Consider the following 26,140-nt stretch of genomic DNA (forward strand, 5'->3'; position numbering starts at 1 on the left):
CTTTCAATTCAATTCCTCTGTTGACTGCTCGGGGTGGGTGGGCGTGGCTCGTGCTTAGTAGCTCAGACGTTAAACCGAAAAAGCTCGAGCACAGCAGTGCGTGTGTGACGTAAGGCACCGTGCTCGTGACAGCAGATGCAGATACGGGGAGACCATAGGTGACGTCAGGCGCGTGGGGGAGGGGCTGCTGTGTGACGTCACGTGAGGGGAGCGCTTCAGTTTTAAAACACCTTTTGTTGGGTCCGATCTGGAACAACAAAATTAAATTCGGGTTTCATCGGGAGCGGATCCGGTGTTGTGAGATGTGTCCGGCTGTGCCGTGTTGTTGGTGGAGTGGGCAGCGGGGTGTTTGTCTCCGGGCTCTCCTCAGCCCCGGTTTTCACTTTGCGACCGAGCCCGGGCCGTGGATCAATTCCTTGTGGTTCTGCAGGGGGTTTGGGGCGAAGGGACAGTCTGTCTGTCTGTCTGTCTGTCTGTGTGGGTCGGGGTTATGAGTGGGTCCCGGGACAAATTAACTTGTAAACACCGGACCATCTGGTGAATTGGATCAGACAGCTTCGCTCGCCTGTCCTTTCAGGAAACAACAATTCTCTCTTCATATTAATGACTGTCTAAACTTGCTGTGAACAAGATTATGTGTTACAAGATTGTGAGTTACAGAGTCCAGGACAGCTGTCACCGTCATGGGCTGCGAGTGCAGACAGGGATTGGGGTCACTGAGCTGTGCATCAGAGAAGGACACGGGTTTGTACAGCCTCCTGTGGGGTAGAAATGTCCACACGGTGAATTCGGATCTGCTGGCACATCGGGAGTCTGAAAGGGAAAGGGAATAGGGAAGGGGCTGAGCAGAGAGTTTTAACAGGGGTGGAGGGGTACAGGAGCTGTCTGATAGATCGTTTTAATTGTTTTTTATAATCTCACAGATGGTGACTGAGGAAGAAGCTTGTTGACGGAGGATACCCGGAGGGGAGCGGCTCAGACACGGAATCAGGAATTGAATGAAATTGACTTTATTTCTTACATCCATCAGGAGTAAAAATCTTTACTTGACGTCTCCATCTAAATGTGCAACGTGCAATCATAGTAATTTATAACAGTTTATAATAAATAAAACAGACAATGTAATATAGAGTACACTCAAATCAGCGTGAGTTCATCAGTCTGTCGGCCTGGTGGAAGAAGCTGTCCCGGAGCCTGTTGGTCCTGGCTTTTATGTTGCAGTACCGCTTCCCGGATGGTATCAGGAGAGTGACAGTGATGTGATTTCCTGTGTCACGGGTACAGACAGTCATCTCAAGTGAGGAGTTTGTGTGGAGATGCAGCTTCTCTGGAGGTGGAGGAAAGAGGACACACCAACAGGTGGAACCAGCTGTGGGAAGACATGGTTTGTCAGGTCTGACGATGAGCTGAATGTACCATAACCTTCAGACTGAATCAGAAAACCATTCTGAGGGTATTTGAAATGTCAGAATCAGGGGAGATGTGATCACATGTGCAGAGGGCAGGGGTTGTGTCTCCATCAGAACCTCAGTGAGATGGTTCAAGTTACAATGTGCAGGAATGAAAACACAGTGTTGGGTGCTGGATTTAATCATTGATTCTGACACAGTGAGAGGGTTAGTTTCGTTGTAAGGAGGCAACATTACTGTCCCCTTACTGTCTTTCCTCTCCACCCCATCCTCCCTCTCACCCCCACATTGGACATAAGTTCAGGGTGAAAGTGAATACTTTGAGGGGAGTCTGAAGGGGAATTCTTCACTCAGAGTTTGGTGGGAGTGTGGAATGAGCTGCCAGCAGAAGTTGTGGATGTGGGTTCGATTAAGACACTAAAGAGAAATTTGGGTGATGAGATGGATGGGAGGTGTATGGAGGCTATGGTGCAGGTAGTTGGAATTAGGCAGTAAAAACATAAACAGGTCAGCATTGACTAGAAGGGCCGAAGGGCCTGTTTCAGTGCTGCTGGGCTCTGTGACTGTCATAATATTCTGATCTGTAATTTCCAGAGTCAGTGCTTTGCTGCTAATGACTGAACCCAGAAATTTACCCAAACAAGAACTGAAAGACTCGTAAAATTGAAAGACTGCAGAAAGCGTTTACAAGCTGTGATCCTTGCCAAGGGGGATGTTACTAAGTACTGACCATGCAGGTTGTCCAAACTTTTGCTTCGGGCCCTTTTCCTTTCTTGCTATTTTGAAACTGTAAAAGATGGAAATAAAAATATAATCCTGCTTAAAATATTAAAGAAATGTGCCATATTTAACTTTGTGCCTTTTGGAAATCAGGTCATCTTTTACTCGCTTAGCTATTCACAGTAACAGAAATTTAACCAGGGGCGCTCAAACATTTGCATGCCACTGTATATATCCTGTGCCTTCCGAATTGCTTCCAGAAATTCCTGCCATTGCTGCTCTGTTTTCATCCTGCCCATGTTCTTTTCAAATTAATTTTGACCAATTTATCTCTCATGCCTCTCTAATTTTCTTTAATTCCACATCTGACTTTAGCTTCTCCTTCTCCAATGTCAGGGTGAATTTGATCATATAAAGATCACTTTCCCTTAAGGGTTCTTTGAACTTAAGTGTCCTCATTAATTCCGCTTCATTACAACACCCAATCCAGAATAGCTCATCCCCAAGTGGGCTCAACCATGAGCTGCTCTAAAAAAGCATCTTGTTGGCATTCTAGGAATTCCTCCTCTTGAGACCAACACCATCCTAATTTTCCTAATCACCTGCATGACAAACCCCATGACTATTGTAACATTGCCCTTTTGTCACGCACTTTCTATCTCCCATTGTAACTTGTGGACCACATACTTACTACTGTTTGGAGATCTCCATACAATTCCCATCAGGGATTTTTTTTTTTACATGTGCTGTTCCTTAATTCTACCCACAGATTCCACACATTCCAACCCTATGCCAACTATTTCTAATGATTTTATTTACTATTTTACCAACAGATCCACACAACCCCACTACCAGCTTGTTTTTGGCTTGTTCTTTCAAGAAGCATATAAGTATCTGGGAAACAAGAGGATCTGCAGATGTTAGAAATCTGGAGAACCACACATAAAGTGCTGGAGGAGCTCAGCATGTCAGGCAGCATCTATGGATGGGAATCAACATTTCAGGCCAAGACCCTTTATCGGGACTCTTGATACCCACGTCTCTGGAATATCAACGAGCAAAGAAAATAGAAAGTCGTGTGAAATCAGGAAAACCTTTGACAAAATTTAGTTCAAGGCTTAAAAAAACCCTGCCAAACAGAGCTCAATAGTTAACAAATACAACGAAGGCAATAAACACTTTCATCAATACCAACATTAGCTTTTTTAAAGTGAAAATATCTTCATCCCATTTCAATCAGTAAAATTTATAAAGATAAATAAGAACTTTGGAAAACTTTAGAAAAGACTATTTACACTAAACCCACTTAGATTAACACTACCTTGGACAGAAGAAGGAAGTGAAATAACACACATTAAAAAAAAAATCACACAACAGTCAGATAAAACTTCTAAGTACGAGGGGTGATTGATAAATTCATGGCCTAAGGTAGAGGGAGATGAGTTATACAGCCCTCGTTACATGCACATGCAGTTCAACTCTTTGAGTGATTATGCAGAAAGTTTGAAGATAAGAACTCATCAGGGGTAATTGACAGGTTTGTGCCCAAGGTAGAAGGAAATGAGTTATTAACTTCAAACTTTCCGCATAATCACTCAAAGAGCTGACCTGCATGTGCATGTAACGAGAGCTGTATAACTCATCTCCTTCCAGCTTAGGCCATGAACTTATCAATCGCCCATCTGTGGACACTTTCTGGAGGTCCAAGATCCGTGTGCTCCACGACTGCTGGACTAAGTGTGTAGGAGGGGACTATGTTGAAAAATAAATGTGCTCGGTTTTCTAAAACTGACTCCTACCCGAGGCTGCGAACATATCAATCACCCCTCATATATATTTTCATCAAAAATGAACAGGATTCATCACTCCCTGTGTGTATGTGCAATCGTGTAAGAAATACAGACCAGAAAACTTCAATGAGAGGTCAAATCAGAAAAATGAAACATCACTATGGAAGTATGACCCTCCATGGGAGAGATCCCAATGATCTGAGCAGACGGGATGGTGACAAGGAAGCATCGAGCACCTGACTGAGAGTTGGAGAACTCTTCCCAGAAACAGAGGGGGTCCTTCCAGAAATACAGGACAAGGTGGTTAACAAAAGGAAAAAAAAATCAAAAACACATGAAATATAAACAAACAAGGCAGCAAGTGCAGAGAATGCCAAGAGAAACCAGACACAATCCAACACATTTCAGGATCCTGCAGCAGTTTAACTCAATCTAATTACTTACAAAGGTACAATCAAGTGGCAAATATCATTCATCAAAATCTTGCTTTAAAATACAAACTCATGAACGCCCTCCATCAATTCGTAAAGGTACCATAAATTCAAGCCAGATCCAGAAAATCTGACAAATTATATGATAATCAATACATTATTTCAGATAGGACAATCCATAATAACCATCCGGATATAATACTACAGGATAAACAAGCAGGAACAACTCTCTCAATAGATAAAACCATTCCCAACACACCCTCACCACGGGTATTAACCGAATTATTTTCTCTGTCAATCAGCTTCCAAATGTTGCTACTCTGTCATTCGTTACCACACCCCGCTGCTGATTCCCTTCTCCTCATCATACGTTCTTACCCTGACCATCGTCCAGAGCCCCAAACTCTGCCCTGTGCAGACCCGCCGCTGGTTTCTGACCCTGCTCCACTGAACATCCAACTGGTGGTTTCCCATTCTGCTTTCAGTCTTTAGAGGACAGTGGTGTTTTCTAACAACCCTATACAAGCAGAGAAAATGACCCATAATGTGGAAATCAGCCATCAATAAGGACGTTAACTACCAATGTTATTCTTCCTCAGCCCAGAGATTTGAGGGGCGAAGTACATCTCAGACAGAACTGCAGTCAGCTCGACTTCTTCAGTCTGCAGAAAATTCAAGGGAAACCAATTCACCCACAGAGTGGTGACTGTTTGGAACCCATAAGCACAGGGAGAGCGAGAGATGAACAACAGGGCAGGATTTCAAAGGACCGTCGTGGAACTGAATCACTGGCAGGGTCCAGCCGGCCTGAGTCGACTCTCTACTGTACACTAGGTGTATTATAAATTCACCAAGTACTGGAGACAGAGTTTAAAATAGAACTGATTTATTTGTCTCAGATCCAAAATATTAAACTCCAGTCCCATTAAAGGTGAATATGTAGCTGATGAAACTCCTCCCATGCCCAGTGACCAGGGTGCAGAACTGGGTGTGGGGAGCAGCAGCAATTATTGCAGAGCTCAGCACCGGCAGTCACTCTCGAAATTGCATTCAGCACGGTGATGGACAAATATCCAGCATGCAGCCTAATCAAACTTTGTCTCTAGTGTGAACCCGGTAGTGTGTCACAAGTGTAACACGCTGTAAGGTTTCACTGCTAAAGTAACGGCCTCTCTGTAATGTTTCACTGCTGAGGTAATGGTTTCTCTGTAGCAGCAATGTTTAGGTTATGACTAGAGATAACAGGGTTTTGGAGTGCGGGGCTATCCAATGACAGAAATGTTCTTCCTTGTGAGTCTGGAAGAGAGATTTTATGGTCTTTTGCTGGGGAGAGATGTGAAGACGTGAATGGAGAGAGTGGGCCCATTTTCTTTTTTTTTTGTTTTCTTTACTAACCCTACAGTCAAAGTAAGAATTTTAAATCTCATTCATTTAATCACATATTGTGTACTGTTTGTTATTTTGGGGTACTGATTTGTAACAGAGGACACATCACACAGCATCCACCAAAACGAGATTTCATAAGTTTTGCCCGGCTGATGGGCTATCACCCCCTGTATTAAGCTGCTAGCCGAAGCGAGAGTTACATAAGGTTACATTACTGAGTGAATCGCTTTCCATATTCACAGCAGGTGATCAGCCTCTACCCACTGTGAACTTGCTGGTGTCTCTGTAGTTGAGATGATCGAGTGAATCCCTTCCCACACACTGAGCAGGTGAACGGCCTCTCCCCAGTGTGAACTGACGGGTGTGTCAGTAGGCGAGATGATCGAGTGAATCCCTTCCCACAGTCTGAGCATGTGAATGGCCTCTCCCTGGTGTGAACTGACTGGTGTGCTTGTAGGCTAGCTAACTGTGTGAACCCTTTCCCACACTCTGAGCAGGTGAATGGCCTCTCCCCAGTGTGAACTCGCTGATGTACCTTCAGATGAGATGACGAAGTGAATCCTTTCCCACAGGTTGAGCAGGTGAATGACCTCTCCCCAGTGTGAACTCGCTGATGTACCTTCAGTTGAGATAATTCAGTGAATCCCTTCCCACAGTTTGAGCAGGTGAATGGCCTCTCTCCAGTGTGAACTCGCTGATGCACCTTCAGATGAGATGATTCAGTGAATCCCTTCCCACAGTCTGCGCAGATGAATGGCCTCTCCCCAGTGTGAACTGACTGGTGTCTCAGTAGGTGAGAAGATTTAGTGAATCCCTTCCCACAGTCCGAGCAGGTGAATGGCCACTCTCCGGTGTGAACTGACTGGTGTCTCAGTAACTGAGATGACAAAGAGAATCCCTTCCCACAGTCTGAGCAGGTAAACGGCCTCTCTCCAGTGTGAACATGCTGATGTATCTTTAGTTGGGATGACCGAGTGAAGGTCTTCCCACAGTCTGAGCAGGTGAATGGCCTCTCCCCAGTTTGAACTCGCTGGTGAGCCATTAGGTCAGACGACTGAGTGAATCCTTCCCCAAAAATTCAGCATATAACCAGCGTCTGCCCAGTGTGAACTGACTGGTGTGTCCACAGGTGGGAAGACCGACTGAATCCCTTCTCACACACAAAACAGGTGAATGTCCTTGTCCCAGTGTGAACTTGCTGATGTACCTTCAGTTGAGATGACCGACTGATCCATTCCTACTGTCTGAGCAAATGAATGGGCTCCCCACTGTGTAAAATGACGGGCGTGCCAGCAGGTCAGATGATCGAGTGAATCCCTTGCTCCACTTATTAAATGTCTGGACAGAGACAGCAAAACTGGTGTGTTGTGTTCGAGATTCCCGGAAACAAATTCCTCGTCATTTTTAACCTGCAAAAAAGATTTACAAAACCGATCAATGGGTATAGGACAACATTTCAGATGAGATCACTTGATTTGTCAAGGTGTGAACTGACATCACACTGTTACTGTGAGGTTCAACCCAAGTTAGAGGGAGAAATCATCTTCTAAATGGGCACAATGCTGGTATCTGGAATGACCATCAAATTCTGATGCTCTTCCTGAATGAATGGGGCATTTCTGTCATCTCCAGTCTGTGACCTGGCTCAGTTTGACTCTCTCCATTGGTATTATTCCCTGTTCTCAGTGATCTGAATGGGTGTCTGGCCCCACAGTAATTGAAACATTCTCACACAAATAGCTGGCAGTGTATTCCACACGCCCACCACTCTCTGTGTAAAAAAACTTACCCCTGACATCCACTCGGTATCTATTTCCAAGCAGCTTACAAGTATGCCCCCTCGTGTTAGCCATTTCAGCCCTGGGAAAAAACCTCCAGCTATCCACACGATCAATGCCCCTCATCATCTTATACACCTGAAAAAGGCTCCAAACATAAACAAGGAAATTATACATTGCTTTGAGGATTTGTTCAAAGTATACAAAATTATGAGGGTATAGACAGGGTAAATGCAAGCAGCTTTTTCCATGGAGGTTGGGTGAGATGACAACCAGAGGTCATGGGTAAGTGGGGAAGGTGAAATTTTAACGGGAACATGTGTAAAAGCTCTGTACTGAAATGGTCGTGAGAGTGTGGAATGAGATGCCAGCAGAAGTGGTGAATATGAGCTCAGCTTCACCATTTCAAAAAAGTTCAGATGGGGGTAGGGGTATGGAGGGCGATGGTCCTGGTGCAGATTGGTGCATTAGACAGCTTAAATAGTTTTTTTTGGCATTGACTAGATGGGCCAAATAGCCTGTTTCCTTACTGAACTACTCCATGTTTCTGTGACAGAGAAGCTGGCCAAACTTGTTTGGAAGGGAAAAGGTAGGAGTGACAATGGAGCAGCAATGGCTGGAGTTTCTGGGAGCAATTCGGGAGCTGAGTGATCGATACATCCCAAAGAAGTGGAAGAATTAGAAAGGCAGGAGGACACAACCATGGCTGAAATGAGAAGCCAAAGCCAACATAAGAAGCCAAAGAGAGGGCAAATAATGAGCAAAAACTATTGAGAAGCTTTTAGAAACCAACAGAAGACGACTAAAAAACAAAGTCGGATGAGCTCAGGGGTGGAAATATGATATTGTAGTCATTAATGAGTCTTGGTAGCACCCAACAGTCTGAGGCATTTAGAGGAACAAAATATCTGGGGTTTCAATATCTCTTGAAAACCAAGGTTCCCTGCACCAGTTACCTTTCAACTTTTATTTTGGCAGGCACATACAAACTCCACACACTCAAACTTTCACTTCTGAAGGCCTCCCACTTACCAAGTACTCCTTTGCCAGAAAACAGCCTGTCCCAATCCATACTTGTCAGATCCTTTCTGATACCATCAAAATTGACCTTTGTCCAATTTAGAATCTCAATCCGTGGTCCAGACCTCTCTTTTTCCATATTTGCTTTGAATTTCATAGCATTATGATCACTGATTTCTGTCTCCAGCCCTGGATCATTTCCTAACAGCTTATTGCACACTTCTACGTCGGGAATTCTACGTACTGATTAAGGGCACATTTGACAAACTCAAACCCATCTAGTCCTTTTACAGTATGGGAGTCCCAGTCAATATATGGAAAGTTAAAATCAGTTACTGAATCAACCTTTGTTTCTTGGCATGGTCTGCGATCTCTCTACAAATTTGTTCCTCTAAATCCCTCGGACTGTTGTGTACAACCAAGTCCCAATAATGGCTACAACATCATAATTCCCTGTCCTGAGCTCATCTGGCTTTCCTACAATGTGATATACACAGCTCAACACATTCATTACACTACACTCAACCATTTGATTGCTGACTCTGTCTGAAGTCTCAACAACATCTGACTGGTGTCAAGAAAACAACCTCTCTCTGATCGTCACAAAAACAAAGGAGCTGATTGTGGACAACAGGAGGAATGGAGACAGTCTAACCCCTATTGACATCAATCGATCTGGGGTTGAGAGGGTGAACAGCTTTAAGTTCCTCGGCATAAACATCACCAAGGATCTCACATTGTCTGTACATACCCGCTGTGTGGTGAAGAAAGCACAACAGCTCCTCTTTCACTTCAGATGGTTGAAGAAGCTTGGGATGGGGCATCAAATGCTCAGAACTTTCTAGAGTTACACAATTGAGAGCATCTTGACTGCTGAATTAAGGCCTGGTATGGGAACTGTACTTCCCTTAATCGCAGGAACCTGCAGAGAGTGGTGCGGACAGCCCAGAGCATCTGCAGATGTGAACTTCCCACTATTCAGGACATTTACAGAGACAGGTGTGGAAAAAGGGCCCAAAGGATACTGGGGACCCAATTCACCACAACCACAAACTGTTCCTGCTGCTACCAGCCAGGAAACGGTACCACAGCAAAAGGACCAGCAGGCTCTGGGACATCATCTTCTACCAGGCCATCAGACTGATTAATTCATGCTGATACAACTGCATTTCTGTGTTATATTGACTGCCCTATGTACAAACTATTTATTATAAATTACTCTAAATTACACATTGCACATTTAGACGGAGACGTAACATAAAGATTTCTACTCCTCATGTATAAGAAGGATGTATGTAATAAAGTTAATTCAATTCACCCTCTCCACTACCTGTTCTGTCATTCTGGCTCCCATTCCCCCCACAATTTATTTCAACCACATCATCTCTCCCCGCGAAATAGCACGAGCAAGTCTTACCCCTGCACTAGGATATTAGTCCCCTCTTGTTCTGTTCCCCTAACTAACGAATCCTCTGTCACCCCTTTGACTTTCCTCTGCCAGGTAATACCCCGCCAACATTTTCTAAAGTGGTCTACCTGCTGTTGTGCGGGATAGCATCAAGAGTACTCTGCGATGGCTATCGAACCTCATTCCCCTTCCTGACTCTCACCCAGTTTCCTGTGTCCTGCACCTTGGGTGTAACTCACCTCTCTTCATGTCATATCTATCACCCCCTCCAACTCCTGGATGATCCAGAATTCATCCGTTTCAAGTTCCAACTCCTTAGAGTGCAGGGTTACAAGCTGCAGCTGGATGCACATCTTGTAGGTGAGGACATCAGGGACACTGGAGGTCTCCCCACATTCCCACCAATGTCCCCTATAATTTGTAATGACCAGTGTGCACATAAATCTTGTACTGTGCATTTTTATACCCAGTGACAACATGTGCACAGTGAATTTTATATAGAGAGGTACTCATTTTAACAGCTGGCAAATCACTGTCGATAAGAACTTTGATCTCCTCTGCGTTCGATCAAGTTCACCTGCTCTCTCACACAAACTACGCAACAGGCCTGTAACAGGTAGTGAAGGATTTTCTCACCAGAGCTTTTGCACATTGTCCATATGTGGTTTGCTTGCTAAATTATGCTTTAAAAAGTCAGATTTCCAAATATCACTCCACTTCTTCCCACTTGTAAATTCTCCAGCAACTTTTGCATTGCCACAATACACACAGGTAACACCAGTTTCTGTACTGGACATAAATATTTCCCCTGAATCCTCCAGAGGAATTGAGGATATATAAAAAATTCATTTTGAACCTACGTAACCACTGGCTAAACGAATAATTGGGACTGAATAGGATTTTTTGAACTGAAGTAATCTCTGTCTTCAGCAGTTAGCTAAGGCAGGCTCATTAGCATTTCTCTGCGGCTTGTAGACAGACACACTGAGAGCTGAAAGCATTTTTCATTGGACCCTTGTTAGATGATAACATTATATATTGTAAACACGAGGAATTCAAGCAACACACATCAAAGTTGCTGGTGAATGCAGCAGGCCAGGCAGCATCTCTAGGAAGAGGTACAGTCAACGTTTCGGACCGAGACCCTTCGTCAGGACTAACTGAAGGAAGAGCTAGTAAGAGATTTGAAAGTGGGAGGGGGAGAAGGAGATCCAAAATGATAGGAGAAGACAGGAGGGGGAGGGATGGAGCCAAGAGCTGGACAGGTGATTGGCAAAAGGGATATGAGAGGATCATGGGACAGGAGGTCCGGGGAGAAAGACAACGCTGTGGGGGGGAACCCAGAGGATGGGCAAGGGGTATAGTCAGAGGGACAGAGGGAGAAAAAGGAGAGTGAGAGAAAGAACGTGTGTATATAAATAAATAACGGATGGGGTACGAGGGGGAGGTGGGGCATTAGCGGAAGTTAGACAAGTCAATGTTCATGCCATCAGGTTGGAGGCTACCCAGACGGAATATAAGGTGTTGTTCCTCTCATCTGAGTGTGGCTTCATCTTTACAGTAGAGGAGGCCGTGGATAGACATATCAGAATGGGAATGGGATGTGAAATTAAAATGTGTGGCTGAGTGTGTGATCGTTTTGCTGAACACCTACACTCTGTCCGCCAGAGAAAGCAGGATCTCCCAGTGGCCAGGATTTCACCCTGGACACTGGGTACTACTCCCTTGCCAGGTGAACATTTTTCATGTCTACAAGTTGATTTTATTGAATTGCCCAGAGTACATTGCTATAGATACTGCTTAGTTATTACAGAGGTGTTTAGTAGATAGATTGAAGCTATTCCAACTACCAGTAATGCTGCTATGACTGTTGTGAAGGTATATTACAGGAAATAATTCCCAGGTACGGCCTGCCAGAGATGCTGAGCTCTGACAATGGCCCACACTTAGTGGCGAAAGTAAACAAAGAGGTATGTAACAACCTCGTTATCAAGCACCAGTTCCAGTGTGTACACCACCCACAGGCTGCTGGCATAGTGGAGAGAGCCAAAGGCAAGGAAATTGGCCGAACTAACGGCGGAGACTGGACTCACTTGGTTGAAGGTCCCACCGTCACCCCTATTCCACGTGAGGGTTACCCCACAGGGGAAACAGGGTTGTCACCAGCTGAAATCATTTTTTGACGGCCTATGAGGACACCCTGGGGACCAAGACCTTGTGTACCATTGCTCCCAGAAAGTCTACCAGCAAAATTGGATATGCATACCCCAGGAGAAGAGATGGGGAAATATATATGCCAACTAACCAAAATTCTCCAAGCATCACATTCACAGGTACAACAGGCTTACAAGGAAGAGAACTACCCCGCAGAGAGGAGTGACTATCCCACCATAGAACCTGGGAATTTTGTCCTGATCAAGAACTGGGATTGAGGGAAACTCAGACCTCGCTGGAGAGGACCATATCAGGTGTTACTGACCACTCCCATGGCTGTGAAACTGAAGGGGCAATGTCGGTGGATACATCAAACAGACAACAAACGTGTTACTGAAGGAACTGAGTAGAAGGACTCTCACAGACTAAAGGAAAATGTATTGGTTGATAGTGGTGTTTGTGTTTATGACTTTGAGAGGGCTCACCCCAGCATCCGGGGGATCCCATGTTAACACCTTTCTGTCTCTCTGTCACACCTATGCCAAACAGATAGAACTGGGGGCCTACAACAGGAATTCTGCAGATGCTGGAAATTCAAGCAACACACATCAAAGTTGCTGGTGAACGCAGCAGGCCAGGCAGCATCTCTAGGAAGAGGTGCAGTCGACGTTTCAGGCCGAGACCCTTCGTCAGGACTAACTGAAGGAAGAGTGAGTAAGGGATTAAACTGGGGGCCTGCTGGGTTTGTACCGAAATTCCCCAGCATGGTAAAACCATGATTCCAATGTCAGTAATCCCGCTGAACTACAGTGAGGAACTCTCAGCCTGGGCTTTCTCAAATAACACATGGGGAAGTGAGGTGAGGAACTGTGGTCACTCAGAGATGACTGTGGCTGTCAGTGTTTTGAGGGATGGTATCTCAGGCCCCCACCAAACAGAACTTCCTATGCTGGGAAACATGCATCCTGGCCATACTTGCAGGTGCCCAACAGCGGAGAGGAATAACTGAGACTGAGCGATTTTGGATGATCGCTTTTCTCTCCTATGGAGTAGCCAGGAATTCATGAGAGATAATCAGTTTGGCTACAGCACTTGAGGAGCTGGCCACAATACTGCAGGGGCCCCGACAGAAACACAGGCCCAAGTAACAGAAATATCCACTGAAATGATTGCAATCTGGCAAACAGTCCCACAGAATCGTAAGGCTTTAGGTTTTATCCTGGCTGAGAAAGGGGGAACCTGTGCTATTATTGACACAGAATGCTGCACCTATATCCCTGATGAGTCTACTAACATTACATCCCTCTCCGAGCACACTGCCAAGGAGACTGACAGTATCAAGAGAGTAGAGCAGGATTTACACGGGTTCACCGAGGTGTCGAAATGGTGGTCTTCGAAGGCCTGTTCGGTAATATGTGGGGCATGATATTGCATTATGGCCTAATAGTTGTACATGTCATTGTTATAATTACTGTTGTATGCTGTTTTTACCCACTGATGAGTCAATGCTGTACTCGGTTACTTTCTCTGTAAAAATTACTGCTTTGTTGATCATGTAATAATGAAAAGGAGGGAATGATAAAGTATGTAAAGGGTTAACAATGGCAGCCTGTCTTCATGAAAGAAACTGCTGGTGGTGAACAGATGATGAACACGACAGACCAACTCAATAACTATTTTGGTTCTGTCTTCACTAAGGAGGACATAAACAATCTTCCGGAAATAGCAGGGGACCGAGGGTCTAGGGAGATGGAGGATCTGAGGGAAATGCATGTTAGTAGGGAAGAGGTGTTTGTTAAACTGAAGGGATTAAAGACAGATAAATCCCCAGGGCCAGATGGTCTGCATCCCAGGGTGCTTAAGGAAGTAGCCCAAGAAATAGTGGATGCATTAGTGATAATTTTTCAAAACTCGTTAGATTCTGGACTAGTTCCTGAGGATTGGAGGGTGGCTAATGTAACACCACTTTTTAAAAAAGGAGGGAGAGAGAAACCGGGGGATTATAGACCGGTTAGCCTGACATCAGTGGTGGGGAAAATACTAGAGTCAGTTATCAAAGATGTGATAACAGCACATTTGGAAAGCGGTGAAATGATCGGACAAAGTCAGCATGGATTTGTGAAAGGAAAATCATGTCTGATGAATCTCATAGAATTTTTTGAGGATGTAACTAGTAGAGTGGTTAGGGGAGAACCAGTGGATGTGGTATATTTGGACTTTCAAAAGGTTTTTGACAAGGTCCCACACAGGAGATTAGTGTGCAAACTTAAAGCACATGGTATTGGGGGTAAGGTATTGATGTGGATAGAGAATTAGTTGACAGACAGGAAGCAAAGAGTGGGAATAAACAGGACCTTTTCAGAATGGCAGGCAGTGACTAGTGGGGTACCGCAAGGCTCAGTGCTGGGACCCCAGTTGTTTACAATATATATTAATGACTTAGATGAGGGAATTAAATGCAGCATCTCCAAGTTTGCAGATGACACGAAGCTGGGTGGCAGTGTTAGCTGTGGGGAGGATGCTAAGAGGATGCAGGATGACTTGGATAGGTTGGGTGAGTGGGCAAATTCATGGCAGATGCAATTTAATGTGGATAAATGTGAGGTTATCCACTTTGGTGGCAAAAATAGAAAACAGATTATTATCTGAATGGCGGCCGATTAGGAAAAGGGGAGGTGCAACGAGACCTGGGTGTCATTATACACCAGTCATTGAAAGTGGGCATGCAGGTACAGCAGGCGGTGAAAAAGGCGAATAGTATGCTGGCATTTATAGCGAGAGGATTTGAGTACAGGAGCAGGGAGGTACTACTGCAGTTGTACAAGGCCTTGGTGAGACCACACCTGGAGTATTGTGTGCAGTTTTGGTCCCCTAATCTGAGGAAAGACATCCTTGCCATAGAGGGAGTACAAAGAAGCTTCACCAGATTGATTCCTGGGATAGCAGGACTTTCATATGATGAAAGACTGGATGAACTAGGCTTATACTCATTGGAATTTAGAAGATTGATGGGGGGGGGATCTTATTGAAACATATAAAATCCTAAAGGGATTGGACAGGCTAGATGCAGGAAGATTGTTCCCGATGATGGGGAAGTCCAGAACGAGGTGTTTAAGGACAAAGGGGAAGCCTTTCAGGACCGAGATGAGGAAAATCTTCTTCACACAGAGAGTGGTGAATCTGTGGAATTCTCTGCCACTGGAAACAGTTGAGGCCAGTTCATTGGCTATATTTAAGAGGGAGTTAGATATGGCTCTTGTGGCTAAAAGGATCAGGGGGTATGGAGGGAAGGCTGGTACAGGATTCTGAGTTGGATGATCAGCCGTGATCATACTGAATGGCAGTGCAGGCTCGAAGTGCCGTAACTGGGTTGCCAAACCAGCAGAAATGGATCACTCAGTTGGAGTCTGGATTACTGGAACTAAGGAAGTTTTATTAAAGAAACAAGCAACACAGTACTCTAATCAAAAGGGTAATAAATGCAACAGTTCAGCAATGATAAACACACATGTACACAGAACTAGGATAACAGGATCAATCAAGCTCTATCGTCGTCTAGGGGTAAATGACCAGTTTCAAAATGACACAAAGTTCAGTTCAGTTCACAGTAATCGCTGCCGTGGGAGATGGAAAGTGGGGGGAAGGAGAGAGAGAGCAAAAACGAATGAATATTCAAACGGCTTCCACACAGACCTTCGATATTCTTCGCAGTCAGCTTTCGGGCGAGCCCTTTGTAATGTCTTCTGAGGTCACCAACCGTGACCCCTCCGTTTCCAGATACGATCGTTTCTCTGCGGTGAACCTGGCACCCAGGCAAGGGCGGACACACACCAGGTTCCCGCCGATCGTACCTTTCCACCCTGTGCGTTGTTACGTACCCCGTAACTGGGTTGCCAAACCAGCAGAAATGGATCACCCAGTTGGAGTCTGGATTACTAGAACTAAGAAAGTTTTATTAAAGAAACAAGCAACACAGTAATCGAAAGGATAATAAATGCAACAGTTCAGCAATGATAAACACACGTGCACAGAATTAAGATAACAGCATCAATCAAGCTCTATCGTTGTCTAGGGGTAAATGACCAATTTCAAAGTGACACAAAGTTCAGTTCAGTTCGCAGTAATCGTTGCCAGGGCGATGGACAACGTGGGGGGAGAGAGAGAGAGAGAGAGAACGGGAACGACTGATCATTCAGACACGGCTTCCACTCACAGACCGGCGATATTGCTCACAAGCAGCTTTCGGGTGGGTCCTTTGTGATGTCACCTGAGGTCACCGACTGTGACCCCTCCTCCAGATACGGTCGATCCTCTGCAGTGAACCCGGCACCCAAGCGAGGGTGGACACACACCGGGTTCCCGCTGATCGTACCTTTCCACCCCATGCGTTGTCCGGTACTTCCCACTGACTTGTAAGAGGCGCACCGCTTCCAGGGTCTCGTTACCTTGGGTGTCGTGTGTCTCCTGCCTTAGCAAACCGGTCCCTTTTTATCCCCCTGCTGGGGTATCGCCTGTCCATCACTTCAAACAGTTCAGGTTTCAAAGGGGGAGCCGCTCCAGACAGCTCTCTCTCTCCCGTCCCTTCGTTACACATCTCCAGATGCTGTTTCATTGTGTTCCTTATCTCTCTCCTGAAGACAGGTGGCAGACCAACTGATGATCACACAGGACAGCTAACATCTTATCTGTGTGTATTCTCGTCACAGCGTCTATGGCTTGGTCCCGCAAGCAAACCTCCAAAACCTCCCACCGACTTGTGGGAGACGCACCGCTTCCAGGGTCTCGTTACCTCAGGGTGTCGTGTGTCTCCTGCCTTAGCGAACCTGTCCCTTTTTATCCCCCTGCTGGGGTATCGCCTGTCCATCACTTCAAACATTTCAGGGTTCAAAGGGGGGGCCGCTCTTGACAGCTCTCCTTCCGTCCTTTAATTAACATCTCCAAATGCTGCTCCATTGTTTTCCTTATCTCTCTTTCTCCTGAAGACAGGCGGCAGACCAACTGCTGATCCCACTGGTGCCAGCACAGGACAACTAACATCTTAATCTATGTGTATTCTCGTCACACAGGGTTCTGAGTTGGATGAGCAGCCTTGATTGTACTGAATGGCGGTGCAGGCATGAAGGGCCAAATGGCCAACTCCTGCACCTATTTTCTATGTTTCTAGATGTGCTGAGACATGCTGAGCCATATTTCTTCTTGTGGGTCGCCAGCTAGGGTTTCAGGATGCTTAACTCCTTGGGCAATCATGCGTAGAGATAGAACAACTTCAGTCTGTTCTGTATCTGTAAGCCATTATGACTATTTTGTAATTTGTCTTTAGGGGCTGTCATGTAGTAAATAACTTTGGCTCCAGCCTGTCTTGTGTTGGGGGTATCTGGATGGATATAACCGTGGTGTGAGGGGAATTATTAGTCAGTTAGTGGATTGGGTGGGAACAGTCATAGACTGTTCCTGTTTGAGCGACTAACTGAGTAAGCCCCGGGTGCTTGGAATAAATAGTTTGTACTTATACGGTATCTGAGTGACTTTATCCGGATTCCACTTCCACACAATGGGAGTGGTTTTAAAGGGCTGGGCTGCTGGAAGCACATTACCAGACCTGGAGTGATTGCGACTGAGTCTGACAGAGGCATAACTGGTTCTTCTGGGCACATTCAGTCTCACTCCAACTATTCCCTACCTTCCCTTGTACAGGTATGTAATGTCTAAAGGACCAGTGTTTGAGTAAATGAGACTCACCAAACTTTCTCCTGACCGAATCACTGGAATCTCCGAGTCAGGTGGGTCCTCTCCAGTTGATGCTCTCAATCCTCGGGCTGGTTCACTTGTTGCTGTTCCCTCGTCTTCAGTCGTGGTTTGCTTCTAGTTGGGGTTTTTCTTCCAATAAATCTCTCACCACAGGTCTAACTTTAACATGAAAGATAATGAAGCACATTAACAATAAAATGGAGAACCAAACATTTCTGCTTCATGTTTCTAAGAGTAAAACACACAGAAATTTAAACATTGAAAATAAATATAATGATCTCAGTGAACAATCTTTTACTTTCTCTCACACGTCACAAAACGATATGGGATAAGAAGGAGCCATCATTCAGTCATGGTAAGACATCAGACACAGGAACAGAATTAGGTGATTCGATCCATCTGGTCTGCCTCACCAATCAACCATGGCTGAGTTTTATTCCAACACCCTATTCCTGCCTTCCTCCTGTACACTGAAGTTACTCATCCTTTCCTCAGATTAACAGTCATTGCTTCCAAAGGAACTCCAGAAACAAACATCTGATCGCAGACCAGAAATACTCGCTCAACACCTCATAAACCTGGCCATCTCGATCCCCAGGTCCAATTTACCCGGGTCAAAAACTGTGATATCCCAGGACCCCACTCACAGAGTCACACAGCTGAATCTGCCACTCACCGACCCTGAGAGACTCACACATTGTCCCCACATCTCACACTGGGTAGTGCAATCCGGGATTTCCCCACAACCAATGTCCAGCTGCTCGAAATTTCTGCTTCATTGCAGAAGGACGACCATCCAGCCCCATCTGCAGAAGCAGTAACCAAAGTCAAAACCAAAACACCGACAGTCCATTATGCCTGGAATGTAGATCACAGGATTATAGCCCAAGCACCAACTCTCCCAGTACTCTTTGCTGCCAGTAAAATGCTGCAGTGTGTCAGCCAGTCACAGTTCAATAACTAGCACCTCCACACCAATGCACAACAGAACTGGTACCTGATGACCCTCTGGCATTCCAGCTAACAAAAACTGATTCCAGAAATAACTCAGCGAGGCCAAAGGTGTAAAAGAACACTTCACAATGAAGACAAAGGTTAGAAGAAAGATTGCTGATATATAACATTGAGGTGGTGGGATACAGGGTGGACCGAGGTTGACCCAGATGGTTGATGCATATCACTGAAGCGGGGGGGAGGGGGTTCGGAGACTGGACAGAGGTTGAACAAGATGGGCAGGGATGAGCAGATGGAACCAGGTGGGAGAAGGGATCAAGGACAATCACTGATGATCCTCCAGCAATACACAGATATTGAATTAATCACACATACTACTGTATAAAAGATCCTAAAATGACAAAGTTAGAACAAACAATAAGAATTCTGGCATATGCCCCTTGACCCTCACCAAATTTTTATCAACACACCATAGAAAGTTTCCATCCAGACACTTCATGCTTTTGTATGGCAACTACCCTTTCCGTGACTGCGAGGAACAGCAGAGAACTTTGGATACAGATCAGCCCATCACAGAAATCATTCTCCTCTCTGGACTTCCCAGTCCCTCGGTAAAGCAGGCAGTGAAATCAAAGATCCCCAAAACCTGGGATGTTCACCTTTCTCACCCACCCCAGTCGGGGAGAAGACACGACAGCCATAAAGCTTCAGGATAAATGCGAGGAACCTCAGGAAGCGAGGCAAGTTGGGGGAAGTTAATGGGACTCAATGGCCAACATCAGATTTCCCCAACACAACATGGAGGAAGCATTACCACCCATCCGGGGACTGTGAGCACACATCACATGATTTTGCGTCACAAAGCAGAGGGCAGGGCAGATCTGCGGGAAACAGCCTCATGTGACCTGTTGGCAGGACTCCCATTTCAATTCTGTGGAAATAGACAGCCTGGGCTCCTGGCTTGGATTGTTCAATGCAGATTAAGTGAAGTCTACACATTTTTGACAAGCCCAGATAACTGGGTACTAAATGAGTAATTGGCCCTCAGTTCGGGGCTCACGGCCAACATCAGATCCACTTCAGCACCACCCAGCCGGAGACTGTGAGCATGTGCGAAGATCTTGTTATATCTGCGGTTAAATGCCAGGGGCAAATGGGATCACGTGACTGGTGGGGTCTCCCATCACCCCAGGCAGAGCACTCCAGCTACTCACCACTCTGTGGAAAGAAACAAACTTGCTGCTCACATCTTCTCTCACCTTAAATGTGTTAGACATTTCAACCTCCAGGAAAAACATACCAGCTGTCTGCTCTGTCTACTCCACTCGTAATGTTATAAACGTCCATCCAGTCTCACCCCAGCCTGCGCCGCTCTGGAGAAAACAACACAAGTTTGTCCAACCTCTCGCTATAGCTGATGCCCTCTAACCTAGACAATATCCTGGTAAACCTCTTTTACACCCTCTACTATTATTCTGACATTCACATTCTTAAAATAAAGTACTGATCCTAACTGATCTAAGACAGGGAATGTTTTCTTGGATTAAATGTCAGGAATTGTGTAAAACTGAGTATTTGGCTATGGTGTATGTAAACTTCTGACTTCAACAGTAGCCATTAATATGAAAAAGAAAATTTGCTAGCATATCAAACAGAAAAAATGGCAAATTTTCTGTTCTCATTGATCAATCAACAAGCCTGAGCATTAAGACCGCCAAAATAGTTTATTTGAAACGTGATAAGGAAGGTGATCCCCATTTTATGTTTTTAGATCTAATTGAACTGCCTGATCAGAAAGCTGCAACTATTGTTAAGCATCTTCTGAATTGTCTCATGAACCATGGGTTTGATGACTCTTACTTGAAACAGAACCTTGTAGCATTTGCTAGTGATCGGGCGAACGTACTGCCTGCTGTCAAATCTGGTGTTGCTACAATTCTCAAGGAACATTACCCTGTGACAAATTGGCACGGTCTTAGTCACAGATTAAAACTTGCAGTAGGTGATTCAGTGAGAGAAGTTCACGGAATTAATCATTTTCAATCATTTATGGACAAATTCTACTCTGTTTACAGCAGATCACCTCTAAATCAAAAGGAACTGTCTGAATGTGCCTCTCAACTAGAACAACAAATTTGCAAAACAGGCTGTGTTCTGGGCACCAGGTGCGTGGCTAGCTTGTTTCGAACAGTTTCAGCAGTGCGGGAAAATTATGAAGCACTGTGTTTTCACTTTGAAAAAGCAATGAAGAATGAAACAGGATCTGGGAGTGACAGAAAAACCTATGAAGGTCTGTTGAAAAGATTCTTCAGGACAGTTTCTATTGGACTTCGCTCTAACGTATGACACGTTGCATGAACTTGGTTTACTGTCAGAGTGTTTACAGAAACACACTACTATGACTGTTTATGCAGACAAACTGACCCAATGGATCAGAAGATCACTGCATGGACTGAAAGACCAACCTGGTACAAAAACTCTAGACGCTCAAGAGGCAGTTGAAAAGGGGAAGTTTGGAGAAATTACCTTAACAAGCAACAACAAAATTGTCTCCATTAACTATCGACAATTTCTTGCTCGTCTTATAAACGACTTGCAGCATCTTATTTTCACGGCAACATCCTTGAAAGGTTCTCAAACTTCTAAAGCTCAAAGTATGTATTAATTCCCAGCCAAATGAAATGTGTGTCCTTGATAAAGATAATTGGCCAGCTGAAATACCGCTTAATTTTTTTTTCAAGCTAAGTTGTATTTTATCATCATTTCGACCATAAACTGCTGGTACAGTACACAGTAAAAACGAGACAATGTTTCTCCAGGACCCTGGTGCTACATAAAACAACACAAAACTACACTAGACTATGTGAGACTGCACAAGGCTACCCTAGACTACATAAAAACAACATTAAAAAACTGCACTAGACTACAGACCTGCACAGGACAACATAAAGTGTGCAAAAACAGTGCAGGGCAGTACAATAATTTATAAACAAGACAATAGGCACAGTAGCGGACAAATAACAATATAATAATAAATGATGTGAATGTCAGTCTAGACTCTGGGTATTGAGGAGTCTGATGGCTTGGGGGAAGAAGCTGTTACGCAGTCTTGTTGTGTGAGCCCGGATGCTTCGGTACCTTCTGCCTGATGGAGAATGATGGAGAAGCTGCAATATCATCTCTCTGTAAGAGGCTCAAGCTTTCTTCTTCCTCTGTAATAAATGCCTTCAGAGATTATGTGGAGGATCGTGGACGCCGCATCCCCCAAGATTTACGCCCATTACTGAGCTGTTCACAAGTTATTCCTATTAGTACTGCTGAGTGTGAGAGAGGATTCAGTCACATCAACTTGATAATAACAACAACACACTCAAGGACTCTCATAGATCATGTATCATCACTTATGTTTGTTAAACTACACAGACCTCCTCTAGCTCAGTGGAATCCTGAGCCGTATGTCACAACATGGCTGCAGTACCACAGATCAGATCAGCAGATGATACCAGGACAAGAGTTGCTTCAGACCCACGAACACATATTACACCTGACCCTTTGTGGAAATTATTGTGAAACTTCTCATTGGTGGTGTTTGGTAAGTAGGTAATTATTTTTAAATTGGTAAAATACATGATTAGTGTCTTTTTCTTTACTTGCTTGATAATTATATTTTATGATAATTAGTGAGTACAACCATGTAATACTTTGTCATATTATTAAATTATTATATGTTTTATTGTACCAGTTACACACTGAAATGTACTGATAGGCTGTACTATTGTTAATGTTTTAACTATCACTATATTTCTGTGGAGCTCTGGAATTGATATATTTCTTTCATCTTGGTTTACCATTATACCAGCGCCAAAGAAGAAGAATGTGGGCTGCCTTAAGGACTATTGCCCGGTAGCACTTACATCGACAGTGATGAAATGCTTTGGGAGGTTGGTTATGACTGAAATGAACTCCCGCCTCAGCAAGGACCTGAACCCACTGCAATTTGCCTATCGTCACAATAGGTCAACGGCAGATGCAATCTCCACGGCTCTTCACACGGTTTTAGACCACCTGGACAACACAAGCAGCTATGTCAGGCTGCTGTTCATCGACTACAGCTCCGCATTTAATACCATCATTCCCACTATCCTAATTGAGAAGTTGCAGAACCTGGGCCTCTGTAATTGTATTCTCATCTTCCTAACCAGAAGAACATAGTCTGTGCAGATTGGTAATAACATATCCTCTTCACTGACGATCAACACTGGCGCACCTCAGGGGTGTGTGCTTAGCCCACCGCTCTACTCTCTGTATACACATGACTGTGTGGCTGGGCATAGCTCAAACACCATTTACAAATTTACCCACAATACAACTATTGTTGGTCGAATCTCAGGTGGTGACGAGGGGGCGTACAGGAGTGAGATATGCCAGCTAGTGGAATGGTGCCACAGCAACAACCTGGCACTCAATGTCAGTAAGACGAAAGAGCTGATTGTGGACTTCAGGAAGAGTAAGACGGGGGAACACGTACCAATCATCATAGAGTGATCATAAGTGGAGAGAGTGAGTAGCTTTAAATTCCTGGGCATCAAGAGCCCTGAGGATCTAACGTGGTCCCAGCATATCGATGTAGTCATAAAGAAGGTAAGACAGCAGCTGTACTTTATTAGGAGTTTGAAGCGATTTGGCATGACAACAAACAAGCTCAAAATCTTCTATAGCTGCACTGTGGGGAGCATTTGGACAGGCTGCATCACTGTCTGGTATGGAGGGGCTACTGCACAGAACCGTGAGAAGCTGCAGAAGGTTGTAAATCTAGTCAGCTCCATCTTGGGTACTAACCTACAAAGTATCCAGGACATCTTCAGGGAGCGGTGTCTCAGAAAAGCAGCATCCATTATAAAGGACCTCCAGCACCCAGGGCATGCCCTTTTCTCACTGTTACCATCAGTCAGGAGATACAGAAGCCTGAAGGCACACACTCAGCGATTCAGGAACAGCTTCTTCCCCTCTGTCATCTGATTCCTGAATGGACTTTGAAAGCTTTGGACACTACCTCACTTTTTAATATACATCATTTCTGTTTTTACACATCTTTAACAATGTATTCAACCAATTTTTTGAGGAAATTACCAGTAGGCTAGACAAGGGAGATGCAGTGGATGTTGTATATTTGGATTTTCAGAAGGCCTTTGACAAGGTGCCACATATGAGGCTGCTTAACAAGATAACAGCCCATGGAATTACGGGAAAGTTACATACGTGGATAGAGCGTTGGCTGATTGGCAGGAAACAGAGAGTGGGAATAAAGGGATCCTATTCTGGTTGGCTGCCGGTTACCAGTGGTGTTCCACAGGGGTCCGTGTTGGGACCGCTTCTTTTTACATTGTACATCAATGATTTGGATTATGGAATAGAGGGCTTTGTGGCTAAGTTTGCTGACGATACGAAGATAGGTGGAGGGGCCGGTAGTGCTGAGGAAACGGAAAGTCTGCAGAGAGACTTGGATAGATTGGAAGAATGGGCAGAGAAGTGGCAAATGAAGTACAATGTTGGAAAGTGTATGGTTATGCACTTTGGCAGAAAAAATAAACAGGCAGACTATTATTTAAATGGGGAAAGAATTCAAAGTTCTGAGATGCAACGGGACTTGGGAGTCCTCGTACAGGATTCCCTTAAAGTTAACCTCCAGGTTGAGTCGGTAGTGAAGAAGGCGAATGCAATGTTGGCATTCATTTCTAGAGGAATAGCGTATAGGAGCAGGGCTGTGATGTTGAAGCTCTATAAGGTGCTGGTGAGACCTCACTTGGAGTACTGTGGGCAGTTTTGGTCTCCTTATTTAAGAAAAGATGTGCTGACGTTGGAGAGGGTACAGAGAAGATTCACTAGAATGATTCCAGGAATGAGAGGGTTAACATATGAGGAACGTTTGTCCGCTCTTGGACTGTATTCCTTGGAGTTTAGAAGAATGAGGGGAGACCTCATAGAAACATTTCAAATGTTAGAAGGCATGGACAGAGTGGATGTGGCAAAGTTGTTTCCCATGATGGGGGAGTCTAGTACGAGAGGGCATGACTTCAGGATTGAAGGGCGCCCTTTCAGAACAGAAATGCAAAAAAATTTTTTTAGTCAGAGAGTGGTGAATCTATGGAATTTGTTGCCACGGGCAGCAGTGGAGGCCAAGTCATTGGGTGTCTTTAAGGCAGAGATTGATAGGTATCTGAGTAGCCAGGGCATCAAAGGTTATGGTGAGAAGGTGGGGCAGTGGGACTAAATAGGATAAAATAGATCAGCTCATGATAAAATGGCGGAGCAGACTCGATGGGCCGAATGGCCTACTTCTGCTCCTTTGTCTTATGGTCTTATGGTCTATTCATTATGCATAATGATTTAGTTTTTTATTTATTATGTTTTAATTTATTATCTATGCCAGAATATGTATTCATGTATTGCATTCAACTGCTGTTGCTGAGTCAAACAAATTTCACTTCAATTGCCTGTGATAATAAATCTGATTTTGACATAATAAGATATATATATATATATATACCACACTCAATTTGTTTACCTATTCATTACTCGAATGGGGCAAGGACGTTGTCCAGTACATGAAATCAGCAGGTACACAAACTGGGTGAGAGAGAGGATATAGGAAATGGCAAGTATTTTGTCAGCTCCGGCACCTAAAACAATTAGCACTGCACCCCTGCTGAAAGGACAACCCACTTTCTAACAACCGCCCCCTTTCAGGCCTAGGGTCCCACATCTTTCCGACCACTCACCCCACACCCACAGTCCACCCGTAACCTCTACCCACACACAGACAGATCCCCTTCACCCCAAACCCCCTCCCAGCCTGGGAACCACAACTGACTGATCCCACAGCCCGGGCTCGGGCGCAAAGCTAAAACCGGGGCTGCGGGACCGGAGACCCCGGAGCCTGCAGCCGTCCGGCAGAACTCGGTCCCGGCCCTTTCCAACTGCAGCAAACCCCCGATTTACACAAACTCCATTACTCACCTCCTCGACAGCAGAACCGCCGGCGACAACTGTGCTGGGCACCGGGCCGACGGTCAGCAGGATATTCGCCGCAGCACCACCCGTGGACGGAGGTCAGTGGCCGGAGGTCCGTGCAGCGCCGCCGGTGGCCGGAGGTCCACGCAGCGCCGCCGGCGGCCGGAGGTCCGTGCAGCGCCCCCGGTGGCCGGAGGTCCACGCAGCGCCGCCGGTGGCCGGAGGTCCACGGAGCGCCACTGGTGGCCGGAGGTCCTTGCAGCGCCACTGGTGGCCGGATGCGGGAGGGACAACGGAGAGGTAGATCACAAACACGACAAAGTCTGCAGAT

The 26,140-nt window shown here is 45.1% G+C and overlaps 1 protein-coding gene across 6 annotated transcripts; it reads right to left on the minus strand.

The window, feature by feature from the left end:
• Nucleotides 1-5,375: 5,375 nt before the first annotated feature.
• Nucleotides 5,376-25,905, minus strand: LOC140206963 (uncharacterized). Of its 6 annotated transcripts, XM_072275259.1 has the most exons (5): nucleotides 25,816-25,852; nucleotides 20,099-20,171; nucleotides 17,836-18,003; nucleotides 7,526-7,662; nucleotides 5,376-7,145 (listed from the first exon to the last, which is right to left on the minus strand). In XM_072275259.1, the coding sequence occupies exon 5, from the start codon at nucleotides 6,776-6,778 to the stop codon at nucleotides 5,993-5,995; it is 786 nt and encodes a 261-aa protein (XP_072131360.1). In that variant the 5' UTR covers nucleotides 6,779-7,145; nucleotides 7,526-7,662; nucleotides 17,836-18,003; nucleotides 20,099-20,171; nucleotides 25,816-25,852; the 3' UTR covers nucleotides 5,376-5,992. The 6 variants fall into 6 exon arrangements, with proteins under 6 accessions (XP_072131360.1, XP_072131357.1, XP_072131356.1 ...); XM_072275256.1 differs by lacking the exon at nucleotides 7,526-7,662 and having other exon boundaries at nucleotides 20,058-20,171; XM_072275255.1 differs by lacking the exons at nucleotides 7,526-7,662; nucleotides 20,099-20,171 and having other exon boundaries at nucleotides 25,816-25,905.
• Nucleotides 25,906-26,140: the final 235 nt, after the last annotated feature.

The sequence above is a fragment of the Mobula birostris genome, chromosome 13 (genome assembly GCF_030028105.1).
Source record: "Mobula birostris isolate sMobBir1 chromosome 13, sMobBir1.hap1, whole genome shotgun sequence".
Classification (NCBI taxonomy): Eukaryota; Metazoa; Chordata; class Chondrichthyes; order Myliobatiformes; family Myliobatidae; genus Mobula; species Mobula birostris.

Coding starts and splice junctions, on each gene's coding strand:
- LOC140206963 (XM_072275255.1), bottom strand. CDS start 6,778: ATGGCTCACCAGCGAGTTCAAACTGGGGAGAGGCCATTCACCTGCTCA.